The sequence below is a fragment of the Mustela nigripes genome, chromosome X, assembly GCF_022355385.1.
Source record: "Mustela nigripes isolate SB6536 chromosome X, MUSNIG.SB6536, whole genome shotgun sequence".
Taxonomy (NCBI): Eukaryota; Metazoa; Chordata; class Mammalia; order Carnivora; family Mustelidae; genus Mustela; species Mustela nigripes.
The window spans coordinates 5482260-5501022 of NC_081575.1; the positions used below are offsets into that span (position 1 = coordinate 5482260).

Here is an 18763-nt window from a genome sequence, read left to right on the forward strand (position 1 = left end):
TATGTATTGATGACTCATACTTGTTTACTTTGAAGTGGTGCAATTGTTCATCAGCACTGACTCAAGCTCTCCTGTGTTTTTTCAATGATTTAGAAAAATTATTCAAGAATTTTAAGCTATTGCTTACGTAAATGAAAACAAAGCCAGATTTCCAAAGTGATGTTGGCAACTAAATCATTCTATGGACAATCAACAGATCCGGCTATATCATCCCCCATAGGAAATACTAAGCTTGTTAAAAATGGCTGTGCTTGTTCTTCCAATAATTAAGTTGCTGCATGGGTTTCTGTAATACATAAAGCACAGCTTTCATAACTAGAAAATGGTAGATACCTATATACTTAGAAGAAATGACTTGGATGAAAGCTCAGCTGTTCATCTTTAAAAGTGACTTTTTATTATTATACCCTGTACCTGCCAAAGGTGTTTTCAAAACAAGCTGTTGGATTCAGAAGGGCAAAGGACTTCTTTGTGCTTAGGCTGTACTACTCTAGCCCAAGATGTTGCAGTGAGACAAGGCTATTGGCTTCCATGGAGACATGTGGTAGCAGGACCACTGTATGGGTTAGACACCCACCCTATGTAGCCTCTAGGTCTCTGGGACCATAGGCATGCCCTCCATTCGCAGGAAGGGGTGACAACTTCCCCAATGACACCGCATCCACTGAAGATAGATGTTTAACTTCTCAGAACTCTTACATGCCCTTAACCCAGCCCAAGCTCCTGACATCGATGGGGAGTGTGCCTATCCAAGGCTGGGATCTCAGTCTAGACCTAGGCTGTCTGGCTGTGTGCTGTTCTCTGTATGTGAAGATGGAAGTGTGCATATGAATGAAGGGTGAAGTGCTGGAAATGGATGAAATCACCCAGAGAAAGAAAATACAGAATGAGAAGATCAAGCTCAGGAGGAACCCTGGGGAACATTAACCTTTAAGCGACCGAGAGAAGAAGAGGAGCCGACAAAGGATACCAAGAAGGAGCAACCAGAGAGGGAATCAAACTGGTGACCTTGGCCTTGTTGTTAACATGATCTCCATGTATTGTAAGCAGTATCCAACTCATGGCATGTGTGAAATCGTATAAGACATTTCCAAAGAAATAAGGGCTGTGAGGGAAATAGGATTCCAGAGATTACAAAAAAGTACACTCAATATTTGCTACGAGGGTCCTGTTGGGGGTGGAGAATTTGGAAATCCAATAAATGTCTGTTTCAGTTTTCTTATCCACAAGAACATCTGATATTGCATCACATGCAACCTTAGTGCTAAAGCAGTGATTAAACAATTAACATTCCATATAAACCTCAGCTGAATAATTGCTCCATTTTCAGAAGTACATTTGAAAGGCCTATTTAATAGATAGAGACAGGTAGAGATCACTTCTCTTCCCTGAAAATCCCTAGGTTTGTCCATTTTAATGGCACAAATTACTCTTCAGCCAAGACCAGAATGCACTCTGGGTAGAGTGGTCTCCTTTGATAAATGGTGCATGACCAACAATTTGGGTAGCAGCCAAACCCAGTCTCCCTCCTATTCAGTCCCTTAATTCATAACAAAGTGATTTTATAATGCTGAGGGCCCAGTAAGAATTTAATGCAAGCTCCAGGGGAACCTGGGTGGCTCAGTCATTAAGCGTCTGCCTTCAATTTGTGTCATAATCACAGGGTCCTGGGACAGAGCCCCACATTGGGCTCTCTGCTCAGGGAGGAGCCTCCTTCTCCCTCTTCCTCTGCCTGCTACTCTGCCTAATTGTGATCCCTCTCTCTCTGTCAAATAAAATATTTTATAAAAAAAGGATTTAGTGCAACCTTTAAATACTTACAGAGTTGCTCTGGCCCCTCAAAGAGTTTACCTCTTGGGTCACATGATGGCTTAACAAACACCAATACCTGGCTATCCTTAAGGATCTGACCCAGCAAAGCGGGAGACAACACCATGTTGTTTCTCATGTTAAATGCCTTTGTTTTACACTGACTCATTTAATGAATTTGGATGTTGCTTCCTTCCTTCACACAAGAAGAATTCTATAAGAACTTTTCTCTTTTTGCCTTAGCTAGCAGAAAGCTCCAAGTTCAACTGACTGAACTTTCTTTGGGAGTTTACTGGACTTCTATTGAAAGCTCATTGAACTTCCATTGAAACTAAGCTCTACAGCATCAGAACCTTGCCTTGAGATGTCAGAGAGACCAGGACAATACCTCAGATTCTTGAAAAGTAATTCACTCTCTCCAGGTCAACATAATCAAGACTCAAGAATCTTAAGACTCATTTGCTTGCAAGCAAGCTAGTCACATTCCTGTTCCTGTTCAACAGTAAATAAAAGGGATGTGCTTATCTTTTCTTCAATGGAGAGAACCTTGGTTAAGTTTGAATATCTCTTCATTTACTTCTACTGTTATAATGATCTGGCTTTCCAATGCATGCTGAGGTTTTTTTCCCCCATCTCTAGGTTTTAAAATATGTTTAAAATTAGAACTTATAAACCAGCCAATGTGTAAAATTATGTCTACTTAAGCAAAATTAGAAGAAAACTAAAGTTCTCTGAATAGATCTAGGATATCAACCTCCCACCATGTAGGGTTTACTATAGCAATGATTTCTTTTTCTGCATAAAACTATAAACTCTTAAAGGTCAGAGACCACCTTTCATTCACCTCAGTTCAGGACTGAGCACCAGGTCAGGTGCATATCAGGTACTCAAAAAATTGTTGCTGACACAAATTGAATCCAATTATAAGTCATATCCTACCTATATCAAAATAAAGGCTTTGCAATAGCTTGGAGTAAATAAACAAACAGAAAATCAAAAGTCAGGCTGACTTGGTTACTATGATTGAACATTAAATTGAACTTTGAACTTCCTGGTAGCTAAGGCAAAAAAGAAAAACTCACAGCTTACTGAATTCTGTTTGTCTGATGAAAGGAGGCATATCTTAATTTATTAAATAAGATAAATGGTTGCCAGATACTAAAATGTAAAAAAGAATTCTTCTCTTTGGTTCAGTTATAAGAACCTTTGAACATGGGGTAACTGGGTGGCACAGTCAGTTAAGCATCTGTCTCTTGATTTTGACTCAGGTCATGATCTCATGGGTCATGAGCTCAAGGCCTGTGTGGGGCTCCTCGCTCAGTGTGAAGTCTCCTTGAGACTGTCTCCCTCTCACTCTGTCCCTCCTTCTGCTCCTCCCCCTGCTCTCTCTCTCTCTCTCCTGCTCTCTCAAATAAATAAACCTTTTAAAAGAAACCTTTTAACAAGAAAACAAATTTTTTAGCACCAACTTCACAGAAGATGCAAAGATGTTCTTCATGTGGCTTATTCTTATGATGACTAAAAAAAGAGCACTGCATTAAAGTCTAACTCAGTGAAGGCATATCTCTATGTGGAGTTGGGGGGCTAAACTAAGAGCTCCAGGTGTGGGGTTTTCCTGTGCACAGACGACACAGGGCCAGAGCTGGGATACCTTGGAGGAATGAAAGGGTGTCAACTCCCTTAGACTAGCTTCCTCACAGAGCAACGGTCTCACAGGGACTTGTGATCAGAACTGCGAAGCAGACAGTTCAAGGTTGAGTTCACTGGCGACACTTTCTGAGTTTCTGATTGAAGGAAGATCCATATGCTTTGCAAAACAGACGTGCTGTGGCTACAAGTAGGAATTACCATGGCCATGCTTAAGACACATACTGGTAAATTCAAAACAGTCACGAGAAGGGTTAGGCACAGAGGACACACAGACACATAGCCTCAAAAAGTCCACCATTTAACAATCTCCAAATAATAATTAGCAGGACAGTCCAGGTCACCTGATTCACCTCTCTGCCTTTCCACCACCAGTGCTGGGTAACTGTCAACCAGTTTTTTAAATTACTCTAGATGTAGATAGAAGAGCCACTGGATAAAAAACCCAGTGGGGGAACGCCTGGGTGGCTCAGTTGGTTAAGCAGCTGCCTTCAGCTCAGGTCATGATCCCAGCGTCCTGGGATCAAGTCCCACATCGGGCTCCTTGCTCCACAAGGAGCCTGCTTCTCCCTCTGACTCTGCCTTCCACTCTGTCTGCCTATGCTTGCTCTCGCTCGCTCTCTCTCTGACAAATAAATTAAAAAAAAAAAAATCTTAAAAAAAAAAAAAAAACAAAAACCCCAGTGGGGCCTGAAATACATTTCTATGCCCCTACACAATGGGGATGACTATAGACCCCAGAGACTTGATTTGCACTGAATGTTCTTTTGCACTCTCTGGGTTCTTAGTACTCCTATTAAGGAGCAAGGTATTCTTGGCAGTTTTGATTGGACATTATAAAAATGGCAAAAATGAAAGTTGGCCATTTCATTCAATTATAGGCTTCTTTCCATTGGCCAGTTCTTTACTTCCCATTCTAGATGATTGGTTGATTCTTAAAGGTAACCTCTGCAGTTCTTATTTTCTAAATAATCACAATTTCTCCATCATCAAGGAAATTAATTTTCCAAGTATTTTCAGGCATAAATTATATGTCTGGTTTGTGGCCCATGACTAACAGCACTCCTTCATATTGAAGCTTTTTGCCTCTCATTATTCTAAGAAATGCAAAATTGCCTCAGTTTGCTTCTAATGCTATCTACAAATCAGTAGTAGAGGTTCATTGAAAATTAATGTACTAGGAGGCAATTGTACCATAGTATTTCTTTTAATAAAAAGTAGCAAAATAATTTAAGTTTTGAGGCTCATTTCCCCCCTTTATTTCAGTGTGGCTCTTGTATATGATTTAGTAATTCCTTTTTTCCTAATTGTAATATTTTTATAGTTAATCTCTCTAAGCTGTAAGTTGCTATTTCTTTCTTTAATTATAATAACATTAACATGCTGAACTTGTATAGCACTTTGCAGATTTCAAAGCAAGGTCCCCGGTTCATTTGATTTGATCCTTACAACAACCACATGAGTCAGGAGAGCAGCTCTGATCTCAGTCTGGCTTCTACCTCCCCAATAAAAATGACCTTGGATAAGCCACTTAATCTCTCTGTGACTCACTTTCCTCATTCTCATAGAGTGGAAAGAGCTATACAATGTCAGTTGTGGTTGTTGCTTATTATTATTATCAGGGATTACTTCATATCAGGTATTATTATTCACTTCAGAGAGGAGGAGACTATAAGTCAGAGAAATAAACTTTCTTCACCAAAGTCACACAGGAGGTAGGTAAGCTTATCAGGTCTTCTCACCCCCTGTGGAAAGATCAGCAGCTTCCTGTTACAGGTAATGAACCACATAACTGGGTTCTAGATTCACTGCTGGCACAGATATAAGCTGTAGAGAAGCCACTTCTCCTCTCTGAGTCTCAGATTCCTTGTGGGCCACATGAGGAAAACGAGTACTCCAGATGTTGGAAGGACTAAACAGGCCCATATAAAGCCCTAGCATGTGTCTGGCAGATAGCAGCCACTTGCTACACACCATCTCCTCAGCCTTCCCAGTATTTCCACACTGGCTTAGACACGTCAAATAGCTTCAGGTTCTTCAAGCACTTTTGAAGGCATCCTTCTCAACACCATAGCACAAAGTCAGATTTGAAAGTTATACGCAATAGAAGCAGTCCCATGGAGCCCCATTCACCAACTGAATGTAAGGGTGGTCAACCTTCTTTCCATTCTGGGAATGGTAGGGGTGAAGCAGAGAAAGGAAAGAAATCATCCAGGATGATGAGAGATAACCATTTATTCTAACTGCTGAGAAAGGCAGTGGGTCTTAGGGACTGATGCTTATTGGCTACTTCACAAACTACCAACACTACTAGATAACTTAATAGGCCATGTTTTAGGTTTTAGGGTGGCAAGAAATTTCCTGAAAGTCCTGATCCACCACCAGGAGTTTTGATTTTTAATTTGATAAGTATTCCTACCACAACCCTAAGGAAGGGTCTACCAATGGACCATGGACCAGCTCTAACACTTCCACTGCTACTGGCATGTCCAGATACCCCAAGGGTGTCCATACCAGTCCAGGTATAGAGAGCTGATGGAGGGGAACATCAGTTCTAGTATCATCATCTGGGGGAGGGGGAAGGGAAAGCAAACCCTCTAGTGCTTTCTCATGGAATCCTGAACACGGACACAGTATAAGATGGTAGCTGATCATCAAAGCAATGGTAAAAGAAACAGAATCACTAGGTCACCAACTGTTAGCTCAATTCCTCTCCTATACAGTCTCAACTGAATCACAACCTCTATCACCTGTTGAGAAACAGAAAGGCAACAGGCTACTAATCACACAACAGGCCTGGCCCTGAGCTAGATGAATGTTCCCTCCTAGCATCTCTACCTGATGCACTCTTGTCATAGCAAGACAGATGACTTCTGAAAATGTCTGGCAATGTTGATCACAGGGTTTTTTTTTTTTTAAACTGCCTACTCAAAAACACACTGCTGACATCTAAAAATAAATATGTATCTATATTACAGACCTTTTTAATAAGAGATAGCATTTACCTTAAAGGTATAAGACCATTAATTCAACATGATTTAAGTTATAAAGAGGGGATAAACCAAGGGCTCTACACCTCATCATATTAATAACATTTAACATACAGCATCAGATAAAAAGTAAGAATGACTCTGAGTAAACCTCCTTTTTCTAACTCATCCAAAGTTAAGACATAAAACTCATCTGGTTATTCCTTTCTTAAGAATGGATAAGGCACCTATCATCCTTTGACCTCTCTTCCATTTTCTGGAAAAAATGAAGGCCACAATGTCTTGCCATGGCTAGTCACTCTTCACACACTCTTGACTTTGTGTCTGCTCATCTCCTCTGGGACCCTGCTCCACTTGTCGTCACCTTTTCCTCCTGTCCCTTTACCCTCTCCCTTTTGACTGACATCTGGTCTTTCCCATCAATCTCTAAACATGTTCACATTTTTCCCATTATGAAAAAAGGAGCCTCTTTCCATAAAATTTCTCCCTTCAGGTTCTAACCTACCTTCCTTTCTTCCTCCCTCCACACAAAAAGTTACTGTATTTCTTTGTTTTACTACTTCCCATTTACTCCCTGAGCCCAGGCAGTTTACTTCCCACAATGAGCACCACCATCAACAGAATAAAACAACTCTTCCTAAGGTCATTGATCCCCCCATCCCCCAACTACCAAATCCAACAGCCACTTTCCAGGGGTGACCTTTCCTGCTCTCCCAGACACAAATAACTAACAAATCCCTCCTCCATAAAACCCTATATCCCTTTGATTTCTATTAAATGATTCTCCTAGTTCTCTTCCTACCTCTGTGATCATTCACTCTTTTTTAGTTACCTTTCCTGGTGTCTACGTTGCCACCTCTTTTACTCCTTAAATCCTGCTCCTCCCCAAGACTCTCTCTTTGTCCTCCTTATTCAGTCATCTGACTGCTTCCATGACCACCTCCCTGCTCACATCTAACTCTCTTGAGCACTCTCATTATCTCCAGATCCCTACACCCAATGCCTACCAGTAGGCCTCTCTTCATATCCCACCAGCATCTCAAACCAACTGTGCTCAAAACAGAATTAATTTTCTTTTCCTTTGCAAGCACCAATGCTGTTTCCTCCTGAACAACCCGTTAATGAGACTGCCATCTTCTCAAGTCAGAAATATGAGAATCATTTACTCCTCACATTTTCCACAGCCAGTCAGACATCCAATCTCATCATGTCACTGTCCCTCTGCTGTCTTAAATCCTCTCTGCCATGAATTCCCCTTAGCTAACTACAAAATCTTCTTTATCTGCCTTCTCGTTTGCCTCACCTCCAACCAACTCACCACACTGCCAACAGCATCTTCAAAATGCTCTGTCTGTCCTGCCATGCCCTTACTTGAAACTGTGCAGTAACTTCTCTTCATGTACAGAATTGTGTCCAGTCTCCTTGGCATGAGGTACCAAGTCTCCACTAACCTCTTGCCTGCCTACCTCTGTGGCAGCTGCTCTGTACGCTTCCCTTCCATCGCTCATGATGTCTTACTCCTCTTTGTGCATTTGTCTAAGATGTGACTAGCATGTAGTGGGCCTCCAACAAATGTTCACTAAACTCATCATATCCTTAAATACACATGTTCACGGGCGCCTGGGTGGCTCAGTGGGTTAAGCTTCTGTCTTCAGCTCAGGTTATGATCTCAGCGTCCTGGGATCGAGCCCTGCATTGGGCTCTGCTCAGCGGGGAGCCTGTTTCCCCCTTACTCTCTCTGATTGCCTCTCTGCCTACTTGTGATCTCTCTCTGTCTGTCAAATAAATAAATAAAATATTTTAAAAATGCACATGTTCAAAGGCAGTATGTAAATTAAATCAATTGAGATAGGAGAAATGCTTTTTTAAGGATTATACTATTATTGACAAATTGGAAAGTAGCAGTTTAGGTAACCTAACTCTCTCTGTCAGACTTCCTGAACTCGGAAGGCACCTGAGTCTCATTCAAGAGATGCTCACTTATCGTGAACAAGGCAGCAAGACTCTGCTCTCAGTGGTCACTGAGCCCAACAGCGTACTCTATACCACTCTATACCCCAACGTGGTGCTTGTGCCAATGCAGTCCTTTCCTTTCCCAGAAGTCATTGTCCCCTAATTGGTGCCCGTCTAAAAGCATGACTCTCAGAAATTTCCCTCTATTGTTGTTTTAACTCTTACATCATTTTGTTTCATTATGGGAAATTACACTGCTACTAAATTTCAATAAACACCAACCAGCTGCCAGCTATTCCACCAGATTCTTCCCCCAAGCCCCACCCTGAATAGAAAGTTCAGAGGCAGTCATCATGAAATCAGTAGTTATAGAGAGAGCAGCAGGAGTGTTAGTGGCTATGCTAGGCAATCCACCTGGCTATGCTACCCCCTTGCCCACCCCCCCATCCTCATCCAGGATGATTAACCACCAGGAGGAAATGATCAGCTTTTCCCTTCATCCTAGAACAAGGATTTTCAAAGAGCACTCAAACCACTCCACAGCTACTAACAACCTAACACGGAAAAGGAAAACAGTGGCCTTGCTTGCAACAGATGGCACTGATTGGGAGGAGAAAGACACAGCCATTGACTTTCTGATGAAGTCTTCAGGGGCTGCCTTGCCAATAGCCAAGGTGGGGAAAAGCATCAAGGGAGCACTGCTTGCTGTAGGAAGTGCTGGGTGAGATAGAACTTCTCGGAAACAGGAAGACTCACTAGTCCCATTGAAATCCGAGGACAGAATTTGCCTCTGAAGACTTCTTCAGAAAGCTGCAGTTGCCCCAAATACAATGTGTTTATAGATTTTATTTGTCAAATATATTCTCCCGGAAATGATTTGGGTGCTTTAATAATAGATGAAATGTTGATTAGTATGTTCAAAAACTTAACAAGCAACCATTTTCCAGAAAGACAAATTACATACATATTCAGCTACCTTGTAGGGCTCCCCAAATAGATCAAAGCCTGAAGAAAAGAGATCATCTTCTTGCTGGACTTCTTGATTCCTCCGCTCCCACTCCCTTTTTTTAAGTGCACTACGGTCTTGTTCATAGTGACTGATAGGAAAAGAAAAAGACAAAAGAAGAAAAATATTAATTAGTCATGTCATTCAGATCTCTCTTGTTATCAATAAGAAGAAAAACAACACAATCCAAGGCTACCCAAATGGATATACTGCATGGGGAGTGGAGAAACATTTTCTTGACTCCCAAGGGGTTTAAGATCATGACTAGTTCTTTGGAATATAGAAGAACATGGAAACATGCTTATTAGCAACCATACTCATGCCCATGTGAGTGTTCCAGAATCTTCTTCTCTTGTCCCTACTTGAGTACCACAGGCAATTAGATGCTCCCTGAAAGTCAGTCCACTTGCAAAAAAGTGCTGAATTCAAGTTGCTTTGTGTTACCAACTGCTTAAGGCTCAGAATTCACAGACGTCATAAAGTCCTAAGGGAAAGGAATTAACCAAGATGTCACAGGCCACCTATAATTCTGTCCTGAGCCCACAGCCAAAGTTAGCCTGTTGTAATGAAATCATAGGGGAGTTTACGGGCATTTTTGGAAGTCTACAAAACACTGAACCACTAATTTGCTCACACTCCTTTTTTGTGGTGGGCGTGTCTTTTCTCTCCTCATAGTTGTGTCATAGGAGACTGACAGCCTCTTTAGGAAACTCTTCACAAAGAAAGTGTCTGGCTTGAATGGCAAACAGCTAACAACAAAAGGTATCAAAAGCCTTGAATGACCTCAAGGCACACATGTTTTATAAATGCTGTATAGCTCTGTGACTCTTCATGTTTCAGGCTTTCCCATTGGAGAATCAGTACAGAAGCTTCCAGACAATATCTAAGATATACTCCAGGCCCTGGGATTTTCTAGTATGAAATGCTTCCCAATGAAGAATTAGGCAAGAATATACTTATTACCCCATAACCTGTATGTCTCAAAAGTGGTGGATTTATTTTGTCCATTGGGTTTTCTCTTCCCCTGCCTTTGATCAAAATCTTACCTGAAGTGAACACATATAAGTGGAGCCAATCTAAGTCATACGAACATATATAAAATGCCTAGCAGGTGGTGTACAAATGTTGCTTTCCTTCCCCATGTTAATACTGCCATGTTAAGACTTAATTAGATAATTGGCATGCAAATGAACATAATAGCTAAAGGAATTACAAGAGATAAATGATAGAAGAGTAGAGTCGACAGGTTTTGAATACATCCCAGACCTTAGTGCCTACCCTTGGTCTTCTAGTTTGCTCATGAGTATCATAACTTTTAATTTATAAAATAAGAGCCCGGAGCATGAAATAGCCATGCTTAACTAGATATTTATATACATGGAGTATGAGTTTACACTTAATCACTCCCTTTCTCCACAGGAATCCTTGAACTGACAGATTCAAAGTGACTTTGATAGCCTTATCTTCTGAATCAACAACACTTCATTCCTCTGATTTTCAAAAGTGGCCACATTTAAAGAATGCTCAGACGTACGTTATACTTTCACAATACAAACAATGCCAGACACAGAGGAGCTTGCTAGGCCAGGCATGAGGGGGCTCAATGAATGTTATCACCATCTGGAGAAAACAAGGGAGATTGACAGCACTACACCATGCCCAGACCCCACATATGGGCCCGTCTGGTCGAGAAAGATGACAAGTCCAGATCCTGGAAGGCAGTCTGTCCTTCAGAGTCTCAGACACCATCCACAGAGGTGACACTTGCTGGCATCATCTCTCCTCACTGGTCATGAGTTGAGATCGGAACCCCACACGGTTGCCATGGGTCGCAGTGTCTTTGTGTTGGAGGCTGAGGTGTGATCAAGCAGACAGAGTTACATCTTCAGAACGTGCACATGGAGCATGAGATCAGACTTGAGCACAATGCACGGGCCATGCATCTCCCAAGCCCATCATTAGTGTGTCCAAATATAAGAAAGAGAGGTGGAGCATCAGAGGTGGAGGTGCACCAAGTTAAAGCAATATTTAGTGGGGGGGGAGGCAAGCCGGGAAGTTCTGTTGCAAAGGAAGACACTTCATTTCTTTGCCTGCCACAGCAGTTGGCTCTTCACACAAAAACAAGAGCCCAAATCTCGTGCTTCCAAAAAATGTGAGCAAGATGTCAGCTTTCTAGCTATCTGTTCATTCAGTGCATCTGATAGCCAGGAATGACAGGCCCATAGATCACACATTCAGTTCTTCCATGAAGAGGACTGAGGTGCTCTGGTCTCTTGGCTGTGCAAACTACCTTCCTTCTTCTCTGAGGGAAAGATATAATGAAAACCCTGAAGGAAGAGAAGGATGAGGAGAAGAAAAGGAAATGTATTTCCACTTGTGCAATACTGAGCGGCCTGCAGCCAGGGCACTCTGGGCGCTTTCAACCTGGGTTTGATTTGTGAGGGAGGCTCCTGGCTCCATTTTGCATCAGTTCATTAGCTACCAAATTCCAGACAAAATGTGAATAGCAGATTGAGTGTGCACATGGGTGTTATCTGTTGCAAGCAAAGTGCCTGCTGCGTTTTTTAACACCTATACCAAAGAATAGTTAATTCTCCTATCTCTGGCGAGAATGAATTGAATCTCCATGGAGTATCACCGCTTTTGGAAGGCAACCAAATCGTTCCAACTTCTTCCTCCTTTGCTCAGCATGGTGTTGTATTGAAAGCTTCACAGGGCGAGGTGTAATGGGGAATGAACTCCACAGTGATAAGGCTTTCACAGTGCAGAACATCACCGATTTCTGACTGAAACCAAAATAACTAATTTGAAGCACCGGCTAATTAAAACCACAGCTATGTATTTAGCCTCTTGTTATACCTACTGCAGTTTATAATTATGGAGACCTCTTTATCTACTCAATTAAAGTTCTTATGATTCAGGCAGGTTGCATTTGAACCTGTTTGCCCCGTGGGGACCAGAGAAAAGCATATGGCTGTCCCACAATGATGTGATGTACCACGTACACTGTGGGCTTGTTGTCCAGAGCAAGGAAGTGCTCCATGGCCCCCAAAGAAATGTTCAGTCCAGAAATGTGAATTAATCACCATATGATTGGGCTAAACAGTTCAAATTTATTCACACTGAGGAGGACTGGGGGAATTGGTCCTGTGAGTGTGAAAACCTATTTCCCTGTTGGGAGGTGGAGCCAAAAAGCTCAACCAGAGGACTTTTTCCTTTGTAGCAAGTCAGGACATTCTTCCAGCTTTTTCCCCCCAAGATGGAACACAGTTCATGACATTATGGTGCCATCAAAACCACTGACCCACCACTCATAACTCACTTTACTCTCAATTAACCAAAAACCTCTGATCGATCTCTCTCTCTCTCTCTCTCTGCATCTTATGTCTTAGGATTCCAGTTTTCCTGACCACCCCACTAGCTGATAGGAAAAGGACAGAAATAACAAGTTACTTGTTACTCTGTCACTCACTCCAATGTAAGGTGTGATGGTGAGAAGCTTCTCTCTGGAATTGGGGCTTTTCTGTTAGCTCTGATTTCTTCACCCATCTGTCCATTCCCCTCGCCTCTGCCTGAGAAACTGCCCTTGTTAACACAGGAGGAAACTAAGGTGCTCCAGAGAAGAGGGGAGTTGGGTTAAACCCTCAACAAGAGAAAAGCAAAAGAAGCTGTGAATCTGGGTCTATTCCACCTCAGAGGTCAAGTGATTTCTCCTCCTCATCTTCTCCTTCTCTCAGATACTCTCCTAATCTTGCACTTAAACCGATCATGTACATAGGTAACTCCAATTTTCACCACTAGAAGCCACAGGTGCATCACTAGGATGATAAAATCCAGAGCACATGTAGATTCATGGAGATTGAGAAAGTTCAATTAGGTCATCTTCATTAGCTCCTGGTAGTAGCATGCTTGAGCTAATGATGCAGGCTCATCTTTTAGAACAAAGACTATTAGAGCAGGAAGATATGTTGGCAGTCAGGCTGTTCTGGTCTCTTCATTTTCCAGATGAGGAAATTGAGCTCAGAAAGGTAATGGGCTTTGTATCATGTTTGTAGCAGCACTGGGAACCAAGAACCCAATTTTTCCAGTGCCCCACCTCGTCTCTGCCTAACACCCCCATGGTCTGTGCCTTCTGCAGCCCATGCTACCATTGCACTCAAGAATAAATATCGGTTCTGTTGGCACTCTGTTGGTCAACTTTCCTTAGGATTGCATTTGATTAGAGATTGCCAGTAGGAAAAAAATATATAGGAATTAAATTTGGATTCTAGTATAGAATAAACATTAGTTTCTTTACACCGAACATACACACCCTAAAGGGATCATAAAAATTAACTACATCTGCAAGAAGAGGCTGAGCGGGGGAGAGTAAAAACCAGTTGAAGTCCATTTGTTCTGTGTATTTCATGAAGTTTAATAATCATTGTTGGGTGCCTGGGTGGCTCAGTGGGTTAAACCGCTGCCTTCGGCTCAGGTCATGATCTCAGGGTCCTGGGATCGAGGCCCGCATCGGGCTCTCTGCTCAGCAGGGAGCCTGCTTCCCTCTCTCTCTCTCTGCCTGCCTCTCCGTCTACTTGCGATTTCTGTCTGTCAAATAAATAAATAAAATCTTAAAAAAATAATAATAATAATAATCATTGTTTACCTAATTTGGTGATTTTACAAAGCTAGGTGAGGAAATATTTTAAAAACACTGTTATCTTAAAATGACAAGTTTGTTTAAAAATATTAATATAGGATTTACTGTAGTGACAACATATATGAAAGTAAATAATTCAATCTCATTATCTAATCCAACTGGCACTAAAATTTCTTTATTTTGGCTAATATCTTTGTAAAAGCATAAAAAATACATATTTAATTCATCCAAGGGACAAACATAAGCTATAACTCACTCCTTATGACTCTCCTGAATGAATTTCTGCCTTCTATAAAATTTGTATTTATACTTATTACATGTTCCAGTGTTCTAAGTGCTACCCTTTTTTTTTGTCAATAGCTAGTCCTGTTTTCAATTTGACATTGACCTAATCTTTACACAGCTTCTATTAGTTAAAAAAAAATCTCTGCTATTGAATACCCTCAAAATTACCCCCCAAGTTATGTACTTATTTTATCTGTTAATATCCATCAGCACTTCAATGTAAAGTGTTAGGGGCCCCTGGGTGGCTCAGTTGGTTAAGCACCTGCCTTCAGCTCAGGTCATGATCTTGGGGTCATAGAATGGAGCCCCATGTTGGGCTTCCTGCTCAGCGGGGAATCTGCTTCTCTCTCTCTGCTCCCCCACTCATGCATATGTGTGCACTCTCTCTCTCAAAATCTTTAAAAAATATAAAGTACTAAATTCAAAACTATTAAATAAAGTTAAAAGCAAGCCATAATTATTTTACACATATAGGGGAGATGCATGAGAACCGTGGATCTGAAGATATGAACACAGCCTTGAAAGGGAGTTTCTAAAATCAGTGGAACCTCTAAGTCATGTTTAGACTGTAGGACTCATTGGGACCTCTGCATAGAACCACTCTCTTCACCAAACGGACTCTTTCCTCATGGACACCGGCTCTCATTTAAAAAAAAAAAAAATCAGTTCTTCACTCCTTGTATACCTAATACTTCACTGTATACTCCTGGTACTATGTTATACCATGCTTATTAAGGGGGTTCACTGTTATGAGCTTATAATGATTTCACCGGGGTCCTCTATGTCTCCCATTAGACTTTACTCCTTAAAGGAAACGTTTGTCTTTTCTAAGTCACTGACACCACACTACAGGTGACCACAGCAAAGCTTCTTGAACATAAATAAGCCAGGTCAAATACAGACATACAAACACAGATATTTAAAAAAAAACATCTGCCTTAGGCTTAGAATAAAATTATTTACACCAGCCTATCAAATTCCGCAAATGTTGTAGTACTTCTAACAAATACACAATACTTAAGTGGCAAAGGCAATTGATTACATCTAGGAATGGCCAAAACCTAGTAAAAACCAAACCCAAGATCAACCGACAGGTTATGGAGTTTCTCAAGAATTCTGCAGGTGTCCAGAAATGATGGTCACCATTCTCAGAAGACCTGAGCTGGGGCTCCACCTCTTTCACTTCCAAGTCACTTGATCATTTATAAAGCACTTTCTATTTCTAAGCCTCAGTTTCATTATTTGTAAAATGGGAATAATCTTTCTCTTCCCTCTTCCTGCAGGTGGTATCAGGGTTAAATATGAAGGTGGATAAGAAAGGCTCTTGAAACTACTAATGCCTGGGATCACTGGCACCCCAACCGGTCTTGACCTTCAGCCCTGTGAACTTCACTGCACATTAATCATGTGTGCCCCAGCCACACCCAGCAAATTAGCAGGGCAGCAAATATCATTTCCATGTAAGGATGGGAAATGGAGGGTCAGAAGATTGTTCCAGACTATGAGAGCTATGTCCAGGACACCACTGACCTGATTCCTAATTCAGAGCTCTTGTAAAAAGTCTGAGACATGTAGTTTGCACAAGTTCCCTTCATGCCACAAAAATTAGAGCCACTTTTTTTTTTTACTGTTGAGGTCTAAAGCCTTTCTAGTAACAGCTTAGGGCAAAGAATATGTCATCAGCTACCCTCTGAGACATTTTCTCCATAGACTCAAAAATGATCTCTGTGATAGAGGCATTATATATAGGGAATTCAGTCACAAACTAATACTGACATGAGGTTTAAAGTCATAACTTTTTAATCTAAAATATTTCCAAATATTACCAATCTTCTATCATCTCAGTACTGGCTGTACATGGAAATCACCCAGGGAAGATCATATAAATCCTCACGCCCTGGTCACAAGCCAGGCCAAAAGCATCAGAAGGTCCCAGAGTGGATCTCAGGCATTGGATAGGAAACAACTTTTGGTCTTCACATATGATAGGATCATTTGTATATAAACTTCTTTATTGGACCCATTTTGGTGTGCTTAAATCTGATGGACTTAACATGAAGGTAAATCAAGAACCAGGCCTCTGTGGGGAACAGATGTATTCTATTATGCAGAAATCGACATTGCTAATACATGTCGGCACAGATGTCTGGAAGGTGAAAAGCAGCTACCGCAAGAATGGCACAGGCACAGGACAAATGATCCAGGGGGAATTTCTAAAACTTGAACTCCCTGCACAATATCCTGGCTTAGCAGGGGCTCTTAAAGCTTCTTCTCAGAACAGCAAGCACAGGTAGACACTCAAATGAATATTGATTATTGACAATATTCTAAGAGTGCACTAAAAGTCCATTTTTTTTTCCAGAGGATTTCATTTTAATGGAAATGCAACTTTTATACTGAATGGCCATGAGTCCAGCACGCAAATGTTCTCATCTGCCTGCAGTGGCACTCAACTTCTCAATAACTTTCTAGAAGCCTGTTAAAATGTACTTTAAAAGCAGTCTTTGTGGAGAAATTAAATTCCTTTGTCCTCATGCACTCTAACCGTCAGTTAAGAGACATAGTCCAATATCCGCGACTGCTGGAGAGAGGGCTCTGTGTCCTCAGCAAGTGTCATCTCCCTCCTCTTCCCAGCAGCTCAGAATATGTGAGCCTGTGTCTCCTTCATCTCCATGTCAAGCAGCCCCACCTCTTCCACACTCAGGAACCGCACTACAAGAAGACGGCATTGCACAAGACATATATAGACATCCCTGAGTTTTCTCTGCGGCTTTTGTATCATTTTCTTAGGTTAAGTGTCTGACTTCCAATTTTATTGAAAATCACTTAAAAATAACTCTACTTCTGATCCACCCATTAAAAGTGAGAATTCACTATCACTTTTTCTGGCTCATTGACCCATGGCTCACACAAACTGGTGTCTTACAAGTACCTCGCATTCAGTATAGCCAACGCAAGAGAGCTGCAAACAACTCCATGATTCAGAAGCTTCCCAAAGCAGTTTTCTTTCTAGCAAGGGCCTGAAGTGGACACTACCACCAAGAGTACTGGCAATGAGAGAGCAAATATAGTGAATGTATTTACTTATATGACGCTTGAACTGGTCCAAAAACTGAAACCATATAAAAATCAAAATGCCATAGAACATTCTCTTTCCCTCTCTCGTCGGCACCTACCCTGTTCACCACTGCCAATCACACATAATCAGTTTTATTCTGTTCTTGTTTATTTGTCCAATGTTTCTTCATGCCCGCTTTTATGTTGACTTGAAATTATCTCATTTATAGGTCTTTCTTTAATCAGAGTGGAGGCTAATGCTGAGCTTTAAAGAGCTTCGAGAGCTGAACCTGGAGCTACTGGAAGGAAATGTGAGTGCGCTTTGTCTTGTCAGACATGAATGCATGGATCCACACATAAGACAGCGGTGGTGACAAGCTTTGTGTGCCCCTGATGGTTCAAAAGGTCTCTGGCCTGGGCTGGCCAGGGCTTGGCTTAAGTCTCTGCTCTTGACAATCTCTTGTCCAGCCAAGGCAGATCCTGGCACTGTCCCACATGCCACATCCCCAGCTCCATACCTGCTGCCTCTATGCCCGTTAAATATTGGGAATTCTTTTCCAAGTCAAAGCCCTAACAGAACCTGGCTTCTCAAAAATGACACTTTTTAGAAGGTGTTTTATTTTTTGTTACCAATAAGCAAGACAATTTTAAAAACTACTTAAAACCATATTTTCTCAGAAATCATATTCTTAATTACTTGCCAACTAAGGAAATTAATGTCCTTAACAAACAGTTGATAATGGACAGTTTGAGGTGGACTCTCTTTTCATGTCTCACTAAACCCTTTGATCGGCGTGGACTGGCTGATTTTTATCTAGGCAAAATTTACCTCCTAAGAGCTCACCCTTTGGGCTTCTGCCTCTCCATGGCAAGCAGCCCCAGAGCTCTGGCTGCTCTTCTGATCCTCTGCTTGTTCTCACGGCCCACGCCTGTTTCCTCATGTGTCACATGGACCTAGCATGGTGAGTTTCTCCTGGGTCCCTCTTCTCCCTCTTGCCTTGATGAGATGCCTGACCAGGCACCCCACACCATTAGGGGTGGAAGTGTGTTCCCCTCAAAATTCATATGAACTCCTGACCCTCATGCCTCAGAATGTGATCTTCCTTGGAAATGGGGTCATTATGGATGAAATTAGGTCAGTTATGATGGGGTCATCCTGGAGGAGGATGGGCCCCTAATCCAATATGCCTGGTGACACTGTAAGAAGGGGACATTTGAATGGGGAGAATGCCAGACACATGAAGATGAAGGCAGAAATGGGAGTGATACTGCTACAAGCCAAGGAGAACCAAAGATGTCCGCCAAGCCACAGCAAGCCAGGGAAAGAGGCTTGAAACACAGCACCCCCCGCCAACTTCACAGCCTCAGAGGGAACCA

At 41.8% G+C, this 18763-nt stretch overlaps 1 protein-coding gene across 2 annotated transcripts in view; it reads right to left on the bottom strand.

Annotated features, from left to right (window-relative positions):
- AFF2 (ALF transcription elongation factor 2) overlaps positions 1 to 18763 on the bottom strand; it is a 452568-nt gene that overhangs the window by 290276 nt on the left and 143529 nt on the right. For both annotated transcript variants that reach the window (XM_059385413.1, XM_059385412.1), the window contains exon 2: positions 9376 to 9496. In XM_059385413.1, coding sequence (XP_059241396.1) covers positions 9376 to 9496 — 121 coding nt within the window. The remainder of the gene's footprint in view (positions 1 to 9375; positions 9497 to 18763) is intronic.